Here is a 26,256-nt window from a genome sequence, read left to right on the forward strand (position 1 = left end):
TATTTTAAGGTGCACTGAACAATAGCTGAGCGCATGGCATGTGGAAGAATAGCTAAGCACTGTCTAAAATCTCCTCCTAATAAAAGTACCTTTCCTCCAAAGCGAATATTATTATTCATAAACGTTTGTAGAAGTTTATGAATGGTATTGAGTAAGTGACTGGATGCCATTGTACATTCATCAATAATTAACATTTTTGCAAGACGGATGTCACGTGCAGTGCCACCGTTAATGTTCATAGTGGATACCGATTTGTAGGATCTAATGCAGTTGATAAAGATTTCACTTTCAGGTACATCGTTAGTTAGACGCTTCTGTAGATATTCAGGGTATGAATATAAAGGAGGCAGTCTAATTTGACCCTTTTGACAACAACGTGTAAATGTATTACTTGTATTGCCAGTTGTTTCTTCAGGGAAGTGAACTGAATGACAATGATTGCAAATGACATTCATTAATCCGAATGAATTTTCCTGGTGTATGTTTTGCTTGTGCCGTTTGAGAGGCGCGTTGTTGCATGTGTAGTATTTGGGACGTGTTGTTTTTGAGCTGTAATCGATTTGCCTGTGCTGTGTGAGAAGCCCGTTGTAGCCTTCCTTGCCGTTAACGTATGTCCGAGACGGGAGGTGTTTCGTTTTGAATCCGAGCCTGTTGCGATGCAGCACTTTGATTGATAGATTGCGTCATGTGGATCTAGGATGTAGATTTGTGCATATTTGCGTTGTTGATTTGTTTCAGGGTGCACTGTTCCAATGCGATGCAGTATTTGTGCACATATGCGAAAGCAGTATGGGCCATTGCCTTTTGGTGGCCTGATATTTACTCCGGTAGATACAAAAGCAAATGAACTATTGTAGGATCTAATGCAGTTCATAAAGTTTTTACTTTTAGGTACATCGTTAGTTAGAAGCTTTAGTTGAGCTTTGCGTTTTTGGAGCCGAGACATTTTTTCTTCTACAAATATGGATAAGTAATAAGGAGTATTGCACTCACTGTTAATATGGAGCCTTTTCTGCGGTTGAACGGTTAATAGTGCTTCAGTGTAAGGAGATCCACCTATGCTGCATAGTGTGAATTGTGTTTGGTCCCGTTATCCGAGCGTATTCGTTTTGTACCTATGATCGTGAATTCATGACTTGTTTGTTCTTGAGCGTGAGAAATATGGATAAGTAATAAGGAGGATCGCACTCACTGTTAATATGGAGCCTTTTCTGCGGTTGAACGGTTAATAGTGCCTCATTGTAATGAGATCTACCTATGCTGCATATTGTGAACGTGTTGAGATGACGTATGTTTAATACGGACGGTTCATTTATAAATGGGGCTTTGTGTGTCATTTGTTATTTATGTTACTGTGGTTGTGGGTCTGAATCGTCGTTTTTGTGTACGTTTCGTGTCCTATTTCCGTAGTCTGTCCCGTTTCGTGTCCAATGGGCTTTGTGTGTTGCTCGCGGCTTCTTTTTTTTTGTGTGCTTGTGGCATGTTGAATCCTCCTGTTTGTGTGTGTGTCCCGTTTCGTGTGCAATGGGATTAAATCCTCCTCTTTGTGTGTGTCCCATCCGTTGTTTATTGTGTGTGTGGGGGGGGGGGGGGGGGGGGTTTGCGGGCTCTTTTTTTTGTGTGCCAGGGGCTTCTTGAATCGTCCTCTTTGTGTGTGTCCCGTCTGTTGCTGGTGTGTGTGTGTCTGGGGTGGGGATGTTTTGCTCGTGCGGCGCTGTGTGCGTCGCCTGCGTTTGACTCCTTTTTTCTGTGCTCACTCCTTTTTTCTGTGGTCTTGGCCGCATCTCGCGGGGCCTCATTTCTTGGGGCGCCTGCGCAGTACGTCTTTTTGCGGCTACGGCCCATGGCCGGATGTCCCTGCGTCCATCCGGTTTAGCATTCTCGGTTAGTAATATGGATAAGCAAAGTAGTGTGATGCCACATTACAGGAGTCGAGTTTTTAAATTCCAGCATAGAAACGGTCATGGTAGAGTTTGCATGTTAGTCCCATCACTGCTTCAAACCCAGTGTTTTGGTTTCTTTTTACATCCCAGAAGGAGAACGAAGTTAATTTTTGCCTCTAAATTGTGCTACTCTGTACAAAAGGTCATTGAAGTGGCCTTCTGGCCAAATTCATGATAAACTGTGGAATGTTTTGAATCATTTGTATTACAGCATTTTTTCACTCTGTCATTATATTCTAGATTAACATAAACCTGGAGAAAATGACTGCCCATTTCTTATCTCAATTGTATTCAAAAGGTTTTTCAGTTTAATTGTTCAAAATTGAATTGAAAATTTATACCCAGGTCAGTGCAAAGGAAGTGGCATTTGAATGTGTATTACTAATGTAAACAACATAAGGGCACAAACCATAGATCATAATATTAAAAAAAGTTATTGACATTTAAAAACAGTACTTGTCCAGTTGTGTGAGAATCCAACAAATCTGTCTTTTGCTCATGAGCTGAACCAAATTGATTCACTGAAAAATGTTTGAATACTCTTCAATACTCAAAACATCCTTTTTTTATAGCCGCAGTTGTCTGCTTGGTTAAACTTGTTAGTTGCAACATGCTTGGTCGAGGAAGTCACATAATTTGACTAATTTTAATTTCTCACAGTTTATACATGATCAGTAAGGAACACATAGGCATTTGACTTAAAAAACATCTATATAAACTATATTACAACTTTTTTTCATTGCAGCAAATTGTAAAACTAAAGCAACTTTGCTTTGTAAGGATGTGTATGTAGGAAGATTTCTTTGATGCATACAAGCAAATGCCAATTTGTTTGACAAGTCCAAATAAATTCACAGCCAGCAAGGTACCAGGGGAAACGCTTCTTATTTGTGTAAAAAAAAAAAAAAAAAAAAAAGTGATTGATTGTATCCATAGAGAGAATAACATGTGCAGGCTTTTTTGAGAGCAAAGGATTTTAGTTATTTTATTTTTTTGTGGAAAAGGAGCTTCCAGTTTGAAAACACACTACTGAGTTGAGGACAAACACAGGTTGCCATTCATTTATTGATAAATTGTCTTTACAAGAAGTCGTTTCAGTTTGTGGGGGCAAGTCTTTATAACTTTGAAACCCAACCAAACCCCTGCTTTTCCAACAGCTGAAAGTCTGGGAATTTAAAAAATCAAACTGAATAATAAACTTGACATCACTTTGAAAAGAAACTAGAGACTCAAACAGGGGTTTGCTTATCTGCTAACCCAAACAAGTAGAAGTTCTCTTTTAAGCTATTGGTGCGGCATACAAAGACACGTTTACCAATTTGAAAGTGAAATGTCTGGAGTTATTTTCTGGATAAACGCCTTGCCTTTGAAGCAAAGACAGTCTTAGTTACTGAGTGAAAACATTTGGTACATTTAAAGTAATCTATGCAGTGGCCATTTTGGCAGAGGAGAAGACATTGGAGAAACAGAATATTGTGGAATACAGAATTTTAACAGGAGAATTGTCAGCTTCAAGTATATCAGTAATCAAATGAATGACTGCTGTGACAAAGTTGCCTTATGGTCAATCCTGGGCATAGTTCAGTCTTTTGAAGCACATGGCATTGTTTAGATTGTACATTGTTAACCCTTAATTCGTTACTGACATTATGCGTATCAGTCAGGAGGAGTGGCCTTTCAAAACCTGCACTAAGACCATCTCAAGCCTCTAAGAACCTCTGCTGTTGTGACCAGGACAAATCCTCCTCCCCTAGCAAAATTCAGGCCCAGTATAATAATATGTATAAATTTGAATAAACAGTTGAATCCTTCTTGGGCTAAATTGTCTGTTTTGCCATTCATTCACTCATTCTGTCATTCATTCGTTTTCTGACACGCAGTCCAAATTCAGGGCTATCAACCTTTTGAGCTCTTCAATTTCATAAGTTTCTTCCACCTCCAACATAACACTTGATATCATTTATATCTTGAAACAGTATTGACCTAAATTTAAATTATTTTCAGTTCTGTAGCACTTATACTTTCTATCCCACGCAATTTCCCTCTTTTCCCATGGTGCATATCAACTGACCATTCATCTTTATAGTCCTGCCATTGAAATGAAATGTGATGCTGCTTAAAAAAAAAAAAGAAGCCAAACCCATATTCTATTTTTATAGACTACTTGGCATTGGATCTTAGTTGAGTGTAAACAACTGTCCAGGCTAGCTTAAAGCTTTCATTTGCATTTGGTGTTACACTTTACCCTCTAACAAAATGTGTTGGCAGTTGTTTTAAATAAGCTTAATCACATCACTGAACACAGTTGTAACGTGTTTGTAATACCACATGCTTGTTTTAAGGAGTCTCTTCGATAAGGTATTGACAAAGACAAAGATGCCTCAAGGTTGTTTAATGGTAGAATATACAGTATAGCACAAGTCTATTAGGAGCCACACTAGCAAGCTGTGGAATGGCTTTCTTACTGCCACTTGCCCTGTTAAACCTTCAGCACAAAGTCGCCTCTACACAGTTGAAACTGAGATCCCTTTTTTTTTTTTTTTTTTTTGACCATTGTTAAGGTGTGCTTGTAGCTATTGTGCCGTAAGGTGCCTACTATGCAAGTTGATGACCCTCAGAAACTTGTCTTCTGATTGGGTTGTGACTTTGGGTCTGCCTGAACTCTTCTTATCAGTTTCTTTCAGTTTCCAATTGCCTTCGGATTGTGTAAGACACCACTGTACTCGCTGAAACTTTTTTTTTTTTTTTTTTTTGCAATTTCTCTAAATGAAAAGCCTGCACTTCTAAGGGTAATAATAATCATTTTCATTTCATTTCTTAATTCTCATTTTCTTGCTTTTATCAGTGGAATTGACAACCTTCTATAAATGTAATATTGCCCAATTAGTAGTGCTGGGTGGTATGACCAAAATTCTATATCAAAATTTCAAAAAATAGATAGATATTTATTAATCCCAAGGGGAAATTCACATACTCCAGCAGCAGCATACTGATACAAAAAAACAACATTAAAGACTAATAAAAATGCAGGTAAAAACAGACAACAACTTTGAATAATATTAACGTTTACCCCCTCCCCAGGTGGAATTGAAGAGTCGCATAGTGTGGGGGAGGAACGATCTCCTCGGTCTGTCAGTGGAGCAGGACAGTGACAGCAGTCTGTCGCTGAAGCTGCTCCTCTGTCTGGAGATGACACTGTTTAGTGGATGCAGTGGATTCTCCATAACTACCAAGCCTGCGATTCTCGAAAGAATCGCAAATCCAAGAATGGCAATCACTTTCTGTTCCTTCTGATATTTGGAGGGATGAAATATCATGGAGGGTGGGTGCGTCCTGGGAAAGTTCATTTAATTAAATAAACATATTTGTACTAAAGTGGTTTCTTTTTGGAGCTGTGACTCATCTGGTTCTGGTGTTTCAGAAGTGTGTTGTAGGCGCCTTTGTTTATTGTTTTTATTCATGCTGTCTCTTTTTTGTTTTTCTATGGCTGTGTCGTCAGCGAGAAGTCGTTTGCTGACGGCGGCGGATTCGCGTGCTGAAGTGACCATGGCGGCGGATCCGGGCATGGAGGGCCACATTACTAAATGAACGTGGTATATGCGGTGGTGTGGGCGGTCGCGTTCGGGCGGCTGTACAACCTGCCGTGCACGCTTTACCTCAGGTTTAGTTCACAGGTCGTAGCCATGGTAAAGTTTTCATTTAATTAAATAAACCTATTTGTACTAAAGCGGTTTCTTTGTGTGGGCGCCTTCGTTCATTGTTTTTATCCATACGGGCTCGTTTACAGGTCATAGCCATACAGGCTCGTGTTTGTATTACAAATCATTGAGCTCCTTCCATTTGGAGTCGTGCCTCCTTTGCCTCTGCTGTGTCAGAAGCGTGTTGTGGTCGCGCTCGTTAATTGTGTTTATCCATACGGGCTCGTTTTGTATTTCCGTTAGTTGAGCTCTTTCATTGTGGAGCCGTGACGTCTTTGCTCCTGGTGTGTCTGAAGCGCGTCGTAGGAGCCTCCATGTATTGTTTTTATCCATGTGGTCTCGTCTTTGTTGTCTGGAGCCGTGACTTCTTTGCGTGTGGTGTTTTTGAAGTACGTTGTAGGAGCCTCCGTTTATTGGTTTTATCTATGCGGTCTCATCTTTGTTGTTCTGTGACTGTGTCGTTAGGTAGACATCGTTTACTGTTAGGAATCATAATTGAACATGCCACGCAGACTGCTGGCACAGTGGATTAGAGCAAGTTTAGTTTACAGGTTGTGTTGTTTGGGCGCCACCTACTGACTCTGGGAAGCCGCTGCGTTTGACTCTGTGGCGCTGCAGTGCAGTGCGCATGCGCTTCGGTGCGTCCGCCGTGCATAAATTAAACTGTCGTTTAGTAATATAGATTGATAGGAGCCTGCTGAGTGCCCGTCACTCTGCCACAGATGTCAAACTGTCCAGCTCCATGCCTACAATAGAGCCTGCCTTCCTCACCAGTTTGTCCAGGCGTGAGGCGTCCTTCTTCTTTATGCTGCCTCCCCAGCACACCACTGCGTAGAAGAGGGCACTCGCCATAACCATCTGATAGAACATCTGCAGCATTTTATTGCAGATGTTGAAGGACGCCAGCCTTCTAAGGAAGTATAACCGGCTCTGTCCTCTCTTGCACAGAGAATCAGTATTGGCAGTCCAGTCCAATTTATCATCCAGCTGCACTCCCATTTATATGTCTGTACCCTCTGCACACAGTCACCTCTGATGATCACGGGGTCCAGGAGGGGCCTGGGCCACCTAAAATCCACCACCAGCTCCTTGGTTTTGCTGGTGTTCAGGTGTAGGTGGTTTGAGTCGCACCATTTAACAAAGTCCTTGGTGAGGTTCCTATACTCCTCCTCCTGCCCACTCCTGATGCAGCCCACGATAGCAGTGTCGTCTGCGAACTTTTGCACGTGGCAGGACTCCGAGTTGTATTGGAAGTCTGCTGTATATAGGCTGAACAGGACCGGAGAAAGTACAGTCCCCTGCGGCGCTCCTGTGTTGCTGACCACAATGTCAGACCTGCAGTTCCCGAGATGCACATACTGAGGTCTGTCTTTAAGATAGTCTACGATCCATGCCACTAGGTATGAATCTACTCCCATCTCTGTCAGCTTGTCCCTAAGGAGAAGAGGTTGGATGGTGTTGAAGGCGCTAGAGAAGTCTAGAAACATAATTCGTACAGCACCACTGCCTCTGTCCAAGTCGGAGAGTGATCGGTGTAGTATATAGATGATGGCATCCTCCGCTCCAACCTTCTCCTGGTATGCGAACTGCAGAGGGTCGAGGGCATGGCGTACCTGTGGCCTCAGGTGGTGAAGCAGCAGCCGCACCATGGTCTTCATCACATGTGACGTCAGCGTGACAGGCCGGAAGTCGTTCAGCTCACTAGGACGTGATACCTTTGGGACTGGGGTGATACAAGATGTTTTCCAAAGCCTCAGAACTCTCCCCTGTTCCAGGCTCAGGTTGAAGATGCGCTGTAGAGGACTCCCCAGCTCCAGCGCATAGACCTTCAGCAGTCATGGTGATACTCCATCTGGACACGCTGCTTTGCTGGCACGAAGTCTCCTCAGCTCTCTGCTCACCTGCGCTGCTGTAATTGTGGGTGGTGATGTCTCTCCTATGCTGGTATCAGCAGAAGAATGGGTGGAGGGTGTATTACTCCGAGGTGAGAGTGGGTTAGGGTGGTCAAACCTGTTAAAGAAGTTGTTCATTTGGTTTGCTCTCTTCACGTCTCTCTCGATGGTGGCACCCCGCTTCGAGCTGCAGCCAGTGATGATCTTCATCCCATCCCACACTTCCTTCATGCTGTTATTCTGCAACTTCTGCTCCAGCTTTCTCCTGTACTGCTCCTTCGCCGCCCTGAGCTGGACTCCGAGTTCCTTCTGCACGCGCTTGAGCTCATGCTGATCACCGCCTTTAAAAGCCCTTTTCTTCTGGTTCAAAAGGCCCTTGATGTCACTTGTAATCCATGGCATGTTGTTAGCATAGCAGTGTTCTTACTGGAACTACAATGTCCATACAGAAGTTGATGTAGTCAGTAGTGCAGTCAACAGCCTCCTCCATGTTCTCACTATGTGATCCCTGCAGGATATCCCAGTCTCTCAGTGCCTGCTCTGCCTCAGGGGACCACTCCCTGAATGAGAGTGTGGTTGTAGGTAGGACCCTCACTCTTGGTTTGTAGTGAGGCTGAAGCCGAACCAGGTTATGATCTGCTTTCCCAAGCGTAGGCAGCGGGTGGCGCTGTATGTGTCTTTAACGTTTGCATACAGTAATTCAATAGTCTTATTTCTCCGGGTGTTACAGTCAACATACTAGGAGAAGGCAGGTAATGTTTTGTCCAGCGTCACATGGTTAAAGTCTCCAGAGATTAGCACAAGCGCCCCAGGGTGCTGCGTTTGTAACTTAGCAACAGCAGAATGGACGATGTCACTCGCTATCTCCACGTCAGCCCGAGGAGAGATGTAAACAATAACAACAATGACGTGTCCAAACTTTCTGGGCAAGTAATAGGGACGCAGACTTACGGCCAACAGTTCGATGTCCCTACAGCAAGGGGAGATTTTGATGTTTACATGTCCAGAGTTACACGACTTTGTATTGACATAGAGAGCAAGTCCTCCTCCTTTGTGCTTCCCGCAGGTACTTGCGTCTCTGTCCGCTCTTAACTGTGCTAAACCCGGGTAGCTCCACGTTAGCATCTGGGATGCTAGTTGTTAGCCATATTTCGCAAAAGCACAACAAACTGCATTCTCTGTAGGTTCTGACATTTTTCACCAGCGCAGCCAGTTCGTCGATCCTATTTGGTAGTGAGTTCACATTTCCCAGGATCACAGAAGGCTTAAAATGCCACTTTCTCGCAAGCCGCTTCATTTTTAGCTTAGTGCTGGTGTTCTAATGAAACATCCTACCCATCGAAATGATCTACTCACTGATAATACGCATGCGCAGACCAAAATTACGCAACTTTTCTACCTAGTGTTGAAGTTTGAGGTAAGTGTTACTGTATTTCAGTAATATGTATGCTTTTCTTAGCCTTACTACATTAATGCATTTATTACAGTTTACTGCATAGGTATTTACTGTCAACATTTTATAAGTTGTATATTTTGCATTTGTGACTTTTAATCTTGTACAGCCCATTGTATCCATGCACGAGTAATGACCGTCTTGTGAAATCTTTGCATCAGGCTGTCTCTCTTTCGGGCATTAAATGATGCACATAGAATAAATTGAGAAATGTTAACATTTCCATAAATAAACTACGGTAGGATACTTCGACAAAGCAGGACAAATCGTCAGAACACCAGCTCTGCTGCCACGATACCGCCTTCTTACCTCGTCTGGTAAATAGGGAACCACACCGACACTGGCATTTGTTCTCAGCGCTTGAAGTTGACTACTTGAATAGACGAGTCTCGGTGTGTAAAAATCCATGTCCACGTTGTAAAAGTAAGTGTCCAAGGAACGAATCCACATAAAGTGATAGGAGTGATCAATAAAAAATAATAAAGTGAAAAATAAAAGGTAGAAAAATAAAGTCGTACACGGGGCTGTTGAATAGGCTGCCACTCTCGGCGGCGCCTGAGTAAATTATACCGGTTTCACGGTATTGGACGGTATTTTTTTCCCATGCATGAGTTGATGTTAACCACATTTTCAACTGCAATTACTGGATAAGAATAACCTATTCCACTGTCATGAGAATTGTACATTGTACAAAAAAAACATTTTAATGTGCACACAAGTATTAATACAGGTTTGCATGGCCCCATAAAGTGATCATTTTCAAGGGGGTGGCACTAATGAAGAGAAGGAATCACATTGCATGACAGTTGCAGTCAAAATATAGAGCCTTTTTATTGAACAAAGTTAAACTAAACTTAAACTAAAATTTTGACAACATATTTTCAATCATCCAGAGAGGCATTTAGACTTAGTAAAATATCCAGAGGTGCTTGTCAAAAGTTGTATTGCACTGAACATGTCTTAGAAAAGGAATAAAGAGTAAATATTTTTGTAAACCAACTACAGTAATCCCTCGCTATATCGCGCTTCGCCTTTCGCGGCTTCACTCCATCGCGGATTTTATGTGTAAGCATATTTAAATATATATCGCGGATTTTTCGCTGCTTCGCGGGTTTCTGCGGACAATGGGTCTTTTAATTTCTGGTACATGCTTCCTCAGTTGGTTTGCCCAGTTGATTTCATACAAGGGACGCTATTGGCAGATGGCTGAGAAGCTACCCAGCTTACTTTTCTCTCTCTCTTGCGCTGAGTTTCTCAGATCCTGACGTAGGGGGATTGAGTAGGGGGGCTGTTCGCACACCTAGACGATACGGACGCTCGTCTAAAAATGCTGAAAGATTATCTTCAGTTGCTACCTTCTGTGTGCAGCTGCTTCCTGAAACGACATGCTACACAGTGCTTCGCATACTTAAAAGCTCGAAGGGCACGTATTGATTTTTGACTGAACAACAAACTCGGTCTCTCTCTCTCTCTCTCTCTCTCTCTCTCTCTCTCTCTCTCTCTCTCTCTCTCTCTGCTCCTGACGGAGGGGGTGTGAGCTGCCGCCTTCAACAGCTTCGTGCCGCGGTGCTTCGCATACTTAAAAGCAGCCCTATTGATTTGTTTGTTTTTCTGTCTATCTCTCTGACAGCCTGTGCTCCTGACACTCACTCCTTTGAAGAGGAAGATATGTTTGCATTCTTTTAATTGTGAGACTGAACTGTCATCTATGTCTTGTCATGGAGCAGAGTTTAAACTTTTGAAAAAGAGACAAATGTTTGTTTGCAGTGTTTGAATAACGTTCCTGTCTCTCTACAACCTCCTGTGTTTCTGCGCAAATCTGTGACCCAAGCATGACAATATAAAAATAACCATATAAACATATGGTTTCTACTTCGCGGATTTTCTTATTTCGCGGGTGGCTCAGGAACGCAACCCCCGCGATGGAGGAGGGATTACTGTACACTTTCTGTTAATGTTAACAATCTCTGTCCACTGACACGTTAAAGTGACTTTTTAAACAATTTTACCATCATTAAACTGCATAATATTTAAACCAATAAATAATAACAATAAAATAAATAATAGTGCAACTTCCAGTAATACTATTACTGTAAGACTTTAAGCCCAGGTAGCATTACACGGTATTCACCAAATAAAATAAAATAAAACCAGTGCAACTTGGTGATGACATCGTTACCAACTGAACCATCATTAAGGCAAACTGCATTAATATGGACCTTGCTTCAAGCTAAGCTATATACATAAATAATAAAACTGCAACTTGCATTTATAATGCTATTTGTGGTATAGCCCTACGGAAGCGTATTAGGGCCACAGTGTAGAAAAAAAAAATATGGACACAGAGAAGGAAAAAAAAACTATGTTGAGAATAATGTTGACATGTTGACTCTGAACATTTAGAATGCTAAGATAAATACTTGGTATCATTTTCATGATGAAATGCATTAAAGCAGTTATTAAACATGCACGGTAGTGAGGCGGTAGTGCTGCTCCCTCGCAGTAAGGGGTCCCCAGGTGTACGTTCAGTGTAGAGAAGTTTATGGCAGGTGTGACGAGGCTCCAAAAAACTGGATGTATGAATGGGTATCGCACAGGTTTAACTGAAAAATTGTGTAAATGTTGGGTTCGTGATCTGGTGTTCAGAGACACGAACACAGGATTCAATGGATGTTCTTCTAAGCGGGCTTTCTTTATTGCATGCGTGCTGTCTGTCTGGCGTACCAAACCCCCAGTTCCTATCCTTCCTTTTTCTTTCTCCACATAACCAATCACCACATGATAAACGTCTTTGTGAAGTTAAAACTAGTTATAAACTTAGACCATGGAGTGTTCAGAACTTTAAAAAAAAAAAAAAAAAAGTCTTTGTTATACATGTTTAATTATGCCATCCATTCAGGGTTGTGCCCATCCCAGCAAGCATTGTGTGCAAGGCAGGAGGAAATCCTCAACGGGGTGCCAGCACATCACAGGGTGAATACAAGCAATACATACACTAGCAGGGTTAATATAGCGGAACAAAACCCGCCATCCTACATGACTTTGAAAGGAAACTGAAGCATGCCGAGTAAACCCACCAGAAGAACATACAAATTCAAAGCAGGGAACACCCGGGACCCCATTGCTGCGAGGCAGCAGTGCACCCTCCATGCCACCGTGCCCCCACATGATTAATACATGCTTTAATGCATTTCATCATGAAAATTATATCAAGTATTTATCTTAGCAATCTAAATGTTCAGGGAGCAGGGATATCATGAAATTAATGTATTCTGTGTGCTGCCAGCGCCTCCTCTTAGTGCAAGAGGAAGTCAGTTTAAGAAGCAGTAGCAATTAACATGGCTCTGGGAACACTTAACACAAAGCATTTAATGTGCTACATAACTTATGACGGGGTTTGAGAAAATCTAGTAAATTAAATATTCATTTTAAGATGAAGTTTAGTTTACAATGTTCTACTTTAACAACAAACTAGGGGGCTTCGCCCCCTGCTCGCTTTGCTCGCCAACCCCTGTGTTTGGTTTTCTGGATACACACTTTTAAGATATTTTTTTTTTTTCTTTGAATTGTTGCTATTTCATTAGTTTCACTTTTATTTCAGAACTTCTGTAAAAACAATATTTGTAGTCTTGCGAGTCCCAATATGCTGAATCTTTTTAATGAGGTCAAGATAGGTTTCTCTGTTTGGAATTCCAGCACATACAAAACGATCTACATCATCAGCAGTTAATAATTTTTTTTTTACAAAGTAAAAAAGTAAGTAGAGTTCTGCATTGGACTCCTGTCTGTAAAGTCGTGCTATTTTCCTCTCACAGTTCCAAAAGTACATGGGGTTACCAAGGTGATACCCCAGCATTTGTCTAGGTTTTTGTACAAGGGCTAGACAGAACGTTTTTGACTCCTGGGGTAAATGTTGCTTTTTAAATAAGCAGACAGATAAATATATATACACTAACAAAGTAACCAATAAATGCATATGTGGTAAACTCTCTGTTTTTGAAATTCTCAAGATTCTTTATTTGTCACATGCATAGTTATACAGGATAACACGCAGTGAAATGTATCCTGATCCGCTTATCAAAAACTGTGCAAAGTTAGAAGAATATCAGTTAAATTAACAAAACGTCATAGATTGAAAGATAACAGTATAGTAGAACATACTAAATAAGTAAAATTATGTGAATAAAGTAGAATTAAGTGTTAAGGTGCAATAGTGTAGTAATTATTGTGCAAAACCAAAGTTAGACTGGTGCATAGTTAAATGAGGCAGTTTGTTTGTTTGCGCTACTGCGATCTTTACTTTCTTTTTTATATTTTCTAATTTTCCTACTGTCTTATCCTTTAACTTTCTCCACATGTGTATAGCGCCGTTTTTTTTTTTTTTTTTTTTTTTTTTTTTGAGCCTTTCTAATTTAACTGGTTTCATAGTCTCTAACCTGTTCTGCATGTGTTTAGCGCCAATGTTTGTAAACGTCTTTATGAAGTTCTACTTTGTCATTTTACTCATTGTCTTTTAATTCTGAGCCGTACAGTACAATACATAGAACAGAATAAATCCTCAATACAGTATGCAAATAAAAATTCTAGAAGTACGGAGTAGAATTTCACATTAGATGATATCACATAATATGATTTGGATTTGTTTTAAGTCCTGGAGACCTCATTCATCAAGCTGCCTCCCCCATTTTGCCATTCCACATCTGAAATAGCGCTAATCCGATTAAAGGTCCCCTCATTCCCACGTCTGCATTCATCAGGGATGACTTTACCTTAGGCAGGCAATCTACAATTTAAAGAGATTGTTATTTTCTTGTGAATTGTTACATATGCATTATTTTTACTTTAAAAACTTTTGTAAAAACAAAACTTGTTTCTTTATTTCCTGCCCCGCGCAAGGTTACATCTCTTCTTCCCAGACGTATAATACTGCTAATGTTGTGAAGGGTGTTGCGGCTGAACGTATGCTGAGGATATGCCTTTGGATCATTTGCTGTCTTTTTGCTGCTTGCTAGCTGCCTCTTCTGCCTGTTGCATGTCGTTGTTTTAAGATCTGGGAACACATGATGCTTGCCTGCCAAAAGCAATCCAACAACTGCTAGGTTAGAGGTCTGTTGACTTGTTTTAAATGATGGCTCACTGCCTGGTCTCGCGTGATGTTGTAAAAGCAATACCTGTCTTTTATTTTTGGCCACGGGCGTGGTTGAATTCTTTCTTGTGGGATGTATAACGCTGCTCGTGTTTGGGTGGGGGGAGGGGGGTACCTAGCTTTCTCCACATGTGTATAGCGCCATTTTTTTTTTGTTTTTGTGAGCCTTTCTAATTTCACTGGTTTCATAGTCTCTAACCTGCTCTGCATGTGTTTAGCGTCAACGTTTATAAACGTCTTTATGAAGTTGTTCTTTCTTTTACTCATTGTCGTTTAATTCTGAGCTGGATTGGACGTGCTTTTTTTTTTTTCAATTCCACTTGTTCCGGGCTGATAATTACTTTCCTTATTTTCTGAATTTGCACCTCGATTATTCTTTTTTGCTCTTTTTTTCTGTCCAACGCATTTGAGTCTCTTTTCTCCACGCCTGATTGGACGTGCTTTTTTTTCCAATCCACTTGTTCCGGGCTGATCATCACGTTCCTTATTTTCTAAATTTGCACATAGATTATTGTTTTTCTTTTTAGCATTTTTTTCTCTCCATCGCTTTTGGGTCTGTTTTCTCCGCGCTTTTCTTTCTTCTTCGTTTAATCGTCGACGTTTCATTTCTACCCTATTCATTTCATTTCCACCGTATTGACCTTATACGCTTTATATGCACTGAGAGCCCTGGAGCTGTGTGTGCTGCATGACTGCCTTTACACTACTGATGTTTTTTTTTTTTGATATTGCTTGTAAGTAGGGTGTGTCTTGCAAGACTCTCGTTCTATGTTCCCGTGAGACGCACCGTGGCAGGTCTCTTTCATCTAGCGGGTCTTTAAATTATCTTCCGAGAAGATCATGTATCGTAGACTATCAGGACAGGGGACAGGATTTCTTTTTATAATAGAGAGATTACGAGAATAAAGTCAACATGTTGACTTTAATCTCGACAAATGGCAAGAATTAAGTAGAAATGTCGAGAATAAAGTCAACATGTCGTCACACTATTACACAGTACCCAGGTACATTACACAGTATTGGAAAAAAAAAAATAAAACAAGTACAACTTGGCTTGCAGTATTATCCAGTTGTATCGAAACAGTATTCACACATTTGAAAATAATGGTCCACATCATACCTTTTAAAACCAAAGTTTCTACAGACAACAGGCACGGCTCCTTTTTTTCGGCAAAGGTTCTTCTGTGTCATCATGTTCAACTTTATCGTCTGCTACAGCTTCAGTTTCGGAATGTTCTCTGTCCATTTTCACCGTTGAATACCTCCACTAATGCATGTACTCCGTTGCATTCGTGTTTAGCGGTGCAGTAGTGAAAAAGAGCCCCCACGCAACACCTCCACTAACACATGTACAGTACTCTGTTGCATGTGTTTAGTGGTGTAGCAGTGAAAAAGGTCCCCCTTAAACCGTTTCTCGCTGCGCCACGTTCCGAACGTTGTTTAGGCAATTTAAACCGGTGTTGCGGTATAAGAAAAATCCATATCATAGCAAAAATAAACTGTTTTCGGTATGAACCGGTATACCACCCAGCACTACCAAGTAGTACAGTGGAACCTCGGTTCACGAACGTCTCGGTACACGTACAAATCGGTTTACGACCAAAAAGTTCGCCAAACTTTTGCCTCGGTTCACGACCACACACTCGGTATACGAACAAGCCATTCCCTTTTGGTTTGTACATGTTCAGTCTCTCCCTGTGCATTTCCTGTGCAGTGAGCGAGAGAGCGCGACACACACACACGCACACACACAGGCAGTGCGAGAGAGAGAGAGAGACGTGTGCACACACACAGGCAGTGCGAGAGAGAGAGAGAGAGAGAGAGAGACGTGCGCACACACACAGGCAGCGCGAGAGAGAGCTGGATGCATAAGGTAGGAAGGCAGTTAAAGAATGCACTGGGCTTGATTTTTGTTTTCACTTCTGTTTACAGTGATCAGTTCGTAGTGTGCATTGTTGCAATGTTACTTTTCTTGGTGGTTTATTAAATTATGAATTTTTTCAAATGTTCATTTTTTTCCCTGTGCTTAAATCTCATTTTAAAAAAAAAGTGTTTTTAGCCAGCGGTTGGTAGCGCTATAGCGCAAACCCTTGCAGTGTTAGTTTTCTCTGTTGTTCAAGGTTTTCTCAGTCTTATTCAATGCTTTTACATTTATTTTACTATTACGCTGTACATTCTGTGGTTTGTTTAACTATATTTGTGCTTAAAAACTTAAAAAATATATATATTTACATACAGTTCGTATGGTCTGGAACGGATTAATCGTATTTACATACAATCCTATGGGGGAAATTGCTTTGGTTCATGACCAAATCGGTTTACGACCAGAGTTTTGGAACGAATTATGGTCGTGAACCGAGGTTCCACTGTACTTCAAAGGGTTTAGTAAAACTGTTTCAATCTCTGCTTTAAGACAGACAGAGGGTTTTTAAGTAATCAACGGAAGTTGGGACACCTGTGCAAATTGTTTGCTTCCATCTTGCAAGGCTTAATTTTCTTTAACTGCTGGAGAACCTCTGTAGGTTGTAACTCATTAGTTATTCCCTGAAGAAATCTAATTTGTAATTTTCTTAAATTTCCTTTTTTCCCCGTTTTTGCTAACCTGAACTTTAAATTTAGCCCTCTGGTAGTATACTGCTTACCCTTTCACCATGTTAGGTCATTCATTTGCATTTCAACTGATTTAAATTTGAAGAAAACTGAGGTGTTCTAAAACTCTTGACTTACAAATGTTTACTTCCAAAATGTTAATTCTAAAATCTTAAATCTAAAGCTAATATATTAAAGCTTTCAAGTTTTATAGGAAAACACAATGTAAATTCTTTGGTTAGATCCAAATAAAATGGGTATTAGTACAAAATAAAATTTTGGATAAAATGAAAAAAAAAAAAATAAATAAAATTAACTACCTTTGTACTGTATCCTCTCATTTGTATAGATTTAAACCTTTAAATGGTTGGGAAACAATGCAGGTTTTGGGCCCGTTTTTTTCGCTATACACTCCATTGCTAACTGCATTCGGTTAGCTGCAAGTCGCTTATCTGTAATTTCCGGTTTGCTGCAATGCCTTTTATATTCCTGTTTCATGATTTTCAGGTCAGTCGGCTTCAGATAGCTGCCATGGCCGTGCGAGTCTGTTTTCTGCTTACTGTACAGTCTACTCCGTTTAAGTGCACTTAAATGGAGTCAAGTGCACTTGACAAATAGGGACCGTGCAAGTCATGTGCAGCTAAGCGAAGTGTGCACTCAACCGACATGTACGCAAGTGAAGTCGACTGTAGTTGATACACCGTACAGAGAGAGACCACATCATATAAAGTCGACAGTGCCAGGCATATGCGTGGGCGGTGTCTGTTATTTCAGTATCTTAGAAAGCCAACAGATCTGAAAAGAACATCAACTGATCAACATAATTTTAGTTTTTTGAAAAGTTGCTGGAATATCGTTACATTAGGTCTAGTCTAATATGGCAGCGTGTAAGACTTCAAAAACGTTTTAAGCCCTGTCGTTTAGCGGATAGAGTAGAAGTGTTAAAACAAATTGATAGTAAGGAAACTCAAGTGTCTGTTGCCAAGCACTTTGGTGTTCTTTCAAGTCAAATCTGTTGCATTCTTGAGCAGCGGCAGCAGGTGATTGATGACTGGTATTTGTTCAGCCAAACTAGAAGCATACAGCTGCCAGTTAGTGGACCGATGTTGATTGAAAAAACCAATCAGCTTGCTGTTAGCTTTGGCATAGAGGGATTTTAATGCTACAAATAGATGGCTGGAGCGCTGGAAGCAACAAGAAAACATCCAGTTTAAACATGCTTCGCCGTCTGATGGCTATCATGGATCAAGGTGACAATAAAACAAAGAGAGCAACTGAGCTGGCCCGTAAGCTGATGCTACTTGACAGTTTGCACATGCAGAAGGATGCATGGACTCATGTCAGTACGTCAACAATCGTTAACTGCTACAGACAGACAAGCTTCGTGAAAGCTGTGGAGTGAGATAGCACCATCACAGTTTCGTGTGCCTCAGCAGCAGTTGTGGACGATAGCAGCAGCGTGGGGTTAAAGCTGCCTGATGGATTGTCAACTAATGACTACGGCCATTTCTTTGAAATCGACAGTAATGCTCCAACAAGTGCAGATAAAACAGACAGAGATATGCGAAATCCTGAAGGCATCTACTCCAGCCGCTAATCAACTAGAAGAGGAGAGGAGACTGGATGCGGCTGATGTCGATGACGTTCAGACTGCACCTGCCATGGCAGTTACATTTGTTAATGCAGTGAAGAGCTTACTGTAGATTTTATACAAGCCTACCTAGAGTCAACTGGCTGTGATTCGTACGAAACGTTTTATGCACTGTCCAGACAAATTTATGACCGTCGTCCAAACCAGGCACAGACAACAATAACAGATTATTTTCGTCGCATTTGAACTAACGGAGTAAACGACGACATTGCTTAATTGAAAATTAGCAGCTGTAGACCGGCAAGGCTGTATGTATATTACATGTACTGTAATCTAATTTGACTACATTAGACAATTAAACTGTGTTTGAGGCTGGTTAGTAACAATACGTTGTGTTTTATTCCTTAGCTCTAGGCACTGCAGTTAGGCGCGTCCTTTATAAATAGGCGAGCACAGACCACGCAATACATGCATAAAGTGCGTACCTAGCTTATAATAGACTGAGCTATGTGCTTCATGCTAACTCCGCTTATTTGCAATCTCCGCTTACCTGCAATTGGGCCTTCAGCCCCCAAACATTGCAGCTAAATGGAGTGCACTGTGTGTGTGTGTGTGTATATATATATGTGTGTATATATATATATTGTGTGTGTGTGTATGTATGCATGTATCCTCAGTACAAATTCAAGCAACTTTCAAATGTAAATGAAGGAGAACATAAACAAATTTGATATATTCACTCGGTTGTGGTCAGCTTATGCTCCAATGCAAAATAAAAAAGAAAATATTAAGTTTGTAAGCAGAATTACAAATCTAACAGAGTGAAGTAGATACCCAAAGCACTGCAACTGTGTCTAGTTGTTTAATGATGTGGGCTTCACTGTATTAATCCCACTTCCTATTATGATGCAGACTTGTTTGTCTCCACTCAGTCCCCATGATGCAAGTGCTTCTTACAGTCATAAGTGATTACTTTGCCTGTATGGTCTTCAGGAAATAGGCAGTTTGAAGATATCTGCTTTTCAATTTCTAATCTTGGTCAATGAAGTGAGCAGTGAGCCTCATATATGTTTCCAATGTGTGAATTGACCACGAATCCAATGTGGTAGTGAAGTATGATGCACTTTGCAGCTCCTTTTCAACTATCTTTCTAAACTGTGTATATAGCTGGGGAAGTGTCATCTGAGAGAAATATTTACTGCCAGGGAGTTGGTAACAAGAGGCAGGTACTTTAACCACTTAAATACAACATTTTTGATCGTGCTTACTGACATCATGTCTTTGTAATAAAGTGGGCTATTGCATTGTTTAATTAATGAATCTCTTCCTTTTTATGTTGTAAGGCATGGTGCTGAAGAAAATTAACACTACGGTCTGCTGTTGTTGCGCAGGTATCACACTGGTTGTTTTAGAGAGACCACCAGCAGTTGCTTGGGTCTGAGACTGTAAAGTCTTGCATTGTGAATGCTCTAAATGATGGCAGTTCTTCAGATGGTACAAAAAATTTGTGGTATTACCTGTCTTTGGAATTTTTGTTTTGAGTTTTCGTTCACATTTTCTTTTGTCATTTTCTCTTATCTTGCCTGCACACGGCTGCACATGTACTTCTACCTGCTGCTATTCCTACGCTCTCTGCTGTGTGCATCAACCTAACCTGACATGGCTATAACTTTGTTCCAGCCACATGACTGGTTCGGTGTGGCGCTATTCTCATTACTATTTTGTCTGGTTATGCAGGAGATTAGGGTAAAGTTTTTTTTTTTTTTTTTTTTTTTTTTTAAGGGATAAAGAAAAAAACTGGATTGGTATTGGAATTGTCCGATCAAGTAACATGAAATTGGTGATTGGTGTCAGCCTTAAAAAACCTGATTGGAATATACCTAGCTCTGGGTCAGTGATGGTCTGGAGAGGCATATCCTTGAAAAGTTGCACAGACCCCCATGTGCTAGGTTACGGTACTTTGGCAGCCCTTAGGTACTGGGATGAAATCCTCAGAGCCATTGTCAGATCTTATGCTGGTGCAGTGGGCCCAGTGTTTCTCCTGGTGAAGGACAATGCCTGGCCTCATGGGGCCAGAATGTGTAGGCAGTTCTAAGATGACATTGATATGGTTGGCTGGCCTGTACGTTCCCCAGACCTGAATGCAATTGAGAGCCATTGGGACATTATATATCAGTGCAACCAGAAACTATCCAGGAGCTCACTGATGCCCTGATCCGAGTCTGAGAGGAGATCCCCCAGGACGCCATCCGCTGCCTCATCAGGAGAATCAGGATACCCCCTTTGGCTCCCTGCATCTCTGAACTGGATAGGGAAGTTAGAAAACTGATGAAAGAATGCAGTTCTACAGCAATGTTAATCATATAGAATTTAAAAATGATGCATTTTGTTCTTCAGGTCAGATTGGGGAGCTTGCACTGGTACAGCACATTGCTGTACCCATCACAGGGCAGACCCCTTGGGATCCCGGTTGGCAACCCTCCCAGGCATACCCATCGCTGACGATACCCAGAATCAACTGGGAAACGCACAGAGGTTCTGCTTCCACTCTACACAGGACTCACAGTACCAGTATACAGGCCTGCCTTGATATCCAGCAACTTCAGGGGGATCCCGCCAACTCTCATGATGTCCCAGATGCTTTATAAAAATCAAGAAAGGCTGCAAAGAAACTCTGCTGATGTTCATGTTTGTGCTCCATGAGAACCTTCAGTGCCAGGATGCGGTTTATGGTAGACTTCTTAGGCATAAAAAACCAGACTGCTCCATTCTCTGGTAGTTGAGCAAGTGATCACAGATCTTATTGAGGATGACACTAGCAAGGACCTTACGCAGCACCCAAGAGCAGTGTTATTCCCCTGTAGTTGCTGGAATCCAGGCTATAACAATTCCCTTTCCAGATAGGAAGGACAAGTCCCATTTTCCAGTCTGTTGGGATGATGCCGATCTCCCAAATGGAAGCAAAGATTTCTTGCAGTGCTAGGAGGACAGCCTTACCACCAGCCTGGAAAAGTTCACCCCGGATACCACAGATCCCTGCAGCCTTACCTACCTTCAGCTGGTTCACCACCTGTGCAGTCTCGGTGAGAGTGAGTGTTGCGTAACTAATTGGAGGATAAACCTCATGAACTGTGGACCCAGAGATATCCAACATCCTAGTCAGAGGATCAGCTTTAAACAGCTGCTCAAAGTAGCCAGCCCAGCGGGTTGCAATTGCTGTGTTATCCATAAGGACCGTTCCATCACCTGCCCTGACTGAGACTCTCTGAGAAACAGATTTGGATGTGCATTATGCTTTGATTCCTCTGTAAGCAGGATGTGAGTCACAAGACCATATATGGTGTGTCACTTGCAGACAGATTCTTCTAAGAAACACCTTCTTATCTACCCTCCGTGCCCTTGCAGCTATCCTTCTCAGTTCCTGGTACTCACTGGAGTTGCCATCAAGCTGTGTTCTGCGACTCCTCACGATGATTTCCAGGATGCCCTGCAAGATGAAACACCTCTTTATAGGCACACTGCTAACACTAACATAACCCTCAGCAACCTTCAGGGTCTTGTCACAGAAGATCTCCCACATCACATTAGGAGCTGCAGTCATACCCAATTCTGTAAGTCCATCACACAAACCGTGTTAACTCATTAGAAACAAACTGATCTTGGAGTCTGGCCAGGTCCAGCCTCATTCTCCTAATATGTAGTAGCCTATTGGTGTCCTTTGCTGGGTCGTCTTAGTAGCTACAAGAAGTCTATGGTCAGAATTCACAAAGTGGGCACTTCTGTAAACTCTGCAGTTTTGTAAGAGCCTTTGCATCTGTCTGCCCACAAGGATGTGATTGATCTCTTTCACCATACCAACATCATTGGAGTACCAAGTCCAACGATATGGTTCAGGGCGCTGGAACCAGGATCCAGCAATCCACAGCTCCTTACTTTTTGCAAAGTCAAGAAACATGAAACCACTTTCACCACAGTTGTCAGACCCATGGGGACAAATGCAATTCTCATTGCCAGCCATATAAGTGCCAGTGGTCGTTTTGAAATTACCCATGACTAGAAAAGTGTCACCTCACTTGCACCCATCAACCACCAAGCAAAGGTGCAAATAAAATGTCTCCCTCACAGAGACATCACTCACCGCGGTTAGAGTATACACTTTCACAACAGATAAGGCTCCCAATGAGTGCCTTAATCTGAGTCCCGTAATACCCTTGTTGAAAGGAGTGACATTGGACACCATCAGAAGGAGCTGATCCGCCACAGCAACAGCTACTCCCTGAATATTACTGAGAGCCATCAGAGCGACCAGACCAATAAAAGTTTTACCCACCTACAGAGATCTGGCCAGTCCCAGATCTCCCTACCTCAGAGAGTATCGCCAATGAAATGCGCAGTTTACAAAGCTTCTTCAATAGCAGTGGAAGATAACCGTCATGCCGGAGAGACGAGACGATCTGCCGCTCCTACCTGGATGGGCCTCTTTAAATTGAGATCCGATTGCTGCCATAGCGGGTGACACCTCAGCACCACACCAGTTCCGATCCCCAACAGGCCTGGCCCCATTGGCTCTCCGGTGGTTTTGACTCTTCTGGGGATGAGACTCCTGAGGGCTTTTTCACCATCCCCTTCATAATGCAAGCAGCAGCAGAGCTACTCCCACAGAGAGCAGAAAGGAGTCATGTCTGTTGTTTGAGAGCTCCGTGAAGTTTTTACGATAGCTGGAGTGCCAATCCTGCCATCAACCCCAAGTTTTCCAAGAAAACTGGAGGACCATTTGCAGGGCAGATGAATTTTAACGTCATACCCAGGACAAGTACCAATAAAAATTGTTACTGTATTATCAGTGGCAGAAAAAATAAACTAAGGCAACATACCAGTTTTTATCGATACTGTACAACATCAAAAAACTGTGCAATACTACGTTGCATTGTTTTTTTTTTTGTTTTTTTTTTTAGCCAATAAAAGGTGTCATTTTGCTTGACTTCTCACCCTACCCACCCAAGAAAATTCCATGTAACTAGTGCAACATTCACAATTATGTTTATTTAATTGTACTAGGTCAAATGTGATTTTAATCCCTTTTGTGTTATGAGTTGTTAATTAATTCCAAAAGTTAATAGGACATTGGGGATTCATGCTTTTTTCTTTCTTGGGTTATTTTTTGTATAGTTGAAAAGGTAATAAATATTTTGAACTAGCTGACGCCCGCTGTAGCATATGGTGGTGTAAGAAAAGGAATGGAAAACGGTGAGAAAGGAATTCAAAAATCAAGAAGAAATAAATACTTCTTGAAAGACGCAGTATGCATGTAGAATTTCTGGCCAAGCAGGATTACATGTGAAAGTGATAAATATATCAGGCTTTCCGAATTTATGTACTATGGCCATGGCATCTTGATAGTTTTGTTGCATGTATCCTGGACTTCCTGGAAATGTGGATGGTAATATGATCATTTTCCCTACACGAACGTTGTTATTTTCAGCGTTTGCTTGCAGTGAGTCTGATAGTTTGACGTGCAGATCTTGTTGATGTAATCTGAGATAGTTGAGACGCGCGCCCTCTGTTTTAACATACGCATCTACGACATACTGTTAGAATAGTTTGCCGCTGGAGTGGAAAATACTAAATGTATTCCTCATTGCTAATCTGTACGCGTAAAATTGGCATTGAGTAAGCCTTATTCACTTGGCGGTTCTTTTATTGGGAACATGTTGTAAATCTTTGTGCCAGCCAATGTCTCCGTAAAGGAATAAAAATGGGTAAACCATAGGATCGCAATTCATATTGAGCGTGGAAATCTGTTTACAGGAGTTGCCTATGGGATAGATGCAAATGTCCCTTTCGGCAGGCGTTTCGCCATCTTCACCAACGAAAATCGCTGCAACATTGGTGTGACATGTCGGGGCATTGTATCGTCGTAAATCCTGCCTAGGGGTTTCCTTGAAAACCATTCGTACAGATGCTGTTGGATTGGACTGAGCGATTTTCATGCATGTGTTTGTATGCTTTAGCGAAGGGGTTGATGGTTCTGAGCATGGAATCTAGCTGGAGAAGTACATTTTCGCTGCATGCAGAATTTGCTTTATTTTGTAAGCGTACTTTAGTAGCTTGCGCTGTGTCAGAAACATACAACTGTCCATATCCTGGAGAGGTAGAAGTGTTAGCGTATAGTGGAGAGATTTGATGATAAATTTGCCTGTGTATTTTAAAACAGTATGGTCCGTGGCCAGGAGGTTGAATTATCTGTGCACCCATGGAAGCAAACGCTAGAGAAGAGTTGTACAGTGGAACCTCGGTTCACGACCATAATTCGTTCCAAAACTCTGGTCGTAAACCGATTTGGTCGTGAACCGAAGCAATTTCCCCCATAGGATTATATGTAAATACAATTAATCCGTTCCAGACTGTACAAACTGTATGTAAATATTTTTTTTTTTTTTAATTTTTAAGCACAAATAAAGTTAATTACACCATAGAATGCACAGTGTAATAGTAAACTAAATGTAAAAACATTGAATAACACTGAGAAAACCTTGAAGAACAGAGAAAACTAACACTGCAATAGTTCACGCTATAGTGCTAGGAACCGCTCGCTAAAAACACTTTTTTTAATGAGTTTTAAGCACAGGGGGTAAAAATGAACATTTGAAAAATCCGTAATTTAATAAACCACCAAGAAAAGTAACATTGCAACAATGCAGGCTACGAACCGATCACTGTAAACAGAACTGAAAACAAAAACAAGCCTTCTCTACCTTATGCGTCCCTCTCTCTCTCTTGCGAACCTGGAGCGCCTGTGTGTGTGTCTCTCTAGCGTGCTCCTGTGTGTGTGCGTGCCTCTCTCTCGCTCCTGTGTGTGTGTGCGCGCGGCTCTATCTCTCGCTGCCTGTGTGTGTGCGCAGCTCGCTCTCTGCCTGTGTGTGTGTGCTCGCTCACTCTCTTTTGCTGCCTGTGTGTGTCGCGCGCTCTCGCTCTCTCTTGCTCGCTGCACAGGAAATGCACAGGCTTGTTCGTATACCGAGTGTGTGGTCGTGAACCGAGGCAAAAGTTTAGCTTACTTTTTGGTCATAAACCGATTTGTACGTGTACCAAGACGTTCGTGAACCGAGGTTCCACTGTATTCTCAAATGTGTTCATAATAATTTTTAGCTTCTGATGTTTGCTGTGTAAGAAGCCGTTGTAAAGACACGGGTAGCTACCGCTAAGGTGGTAAAGCTACTTTACCGTTGTGGCAGCACCTCGAGTACTTGTTGGATGTATTACGTTCAGCAGGCCAGTATAGTGCATGACATGGAAGACGACGAATAGGAATCGAGAAATGCCGTGTGGGCGGGACCGGTTTTGAAGTGGAAGCAGGACGAACCAGAAGAGAAATATATATGAGATGTCTAACTTAAGAACTGTTCAAATTTGTCTGTCTTTGTAGTATGATGTCTTACATATTTGTCTGTCTAGTATTTCCCATTCATATCTCAGTGTTATGCCTTAAAATGAACTCTATCAAGGGTATTGAATTATACTTTATCATGAGGTGAAATAGTAAATATTTCTTCACAAATAATAATTCATTGTATATATTACTGTTGCAAAAATATACTCTGTAAAAAATTAGATTATAAATTAATTTTTTCCATTCATTTTTCTGCCAATATCAATGCATGTGTTAAGCTGTTTTTCTTTTTTTCTTTCTTCTTTTTCAGAGTGGTAATAGCTTCCATGTTTTTGACCAAGGCCACTTTGCTAAAGATGTTCTTCCAAAGTACTTTAAGCATAACAATATGGCTAGCTTTGTGAGACAGCTTAATATGTGTAAGTCTGATTTTATTTACTTATTAATTTTTAGCATTGGTTTATTGCATTTTTTTTTTAATAGTGTCTTCAGAGAACTGATGTAAACAATTTTTTTAAATATATCCTTATTAGTCGCTCACTGAGTGCAAGGGA

The 26,256-nt window shown here is 41.4% G+C and overlaps 1 protein-coding gene across 2 annotated transcripts in view; it reads left to right on the forward strand.

Annotated features, from left to right (window-relative positions):
* The window catches only part of hsf1 (heat shock transcription factor 1), an 82,426-nt gene that overhangs the window by 17,471 nt on the left and 38,699 nt on the right, over nucleotides 1-26,256 (forward strand). For both annotated transcript variants that reach the window (XM_028818106.2, XM_028818107.2), the window contains exon 2: nucleotides 26,013-26,121. In XM_028818106.2, the coding sequence (XP_028673939.1) occupies nucleotides 26,013-26,121 (109 nt within the window). The remainder of the gene's footprint in view (nucleotides 1-26,012; nucleotides 26,122-26,256) is intronic.

This window comes from Erpetoichthys calabaricus, chromosome 13, assembly GCF_900747795.2.
Source record: "Erpetoichthys calabaricus chromosome 13, fErpCal1.3, whole genome shotgun sequence".
Classification (NCBI taxonomy): Eukaryota; Metazoa; Chordata; class Cladistia; order Polypteriformes; family Polypteridae; genus Erpetoichthys; species Erpetoichthys calabaricus.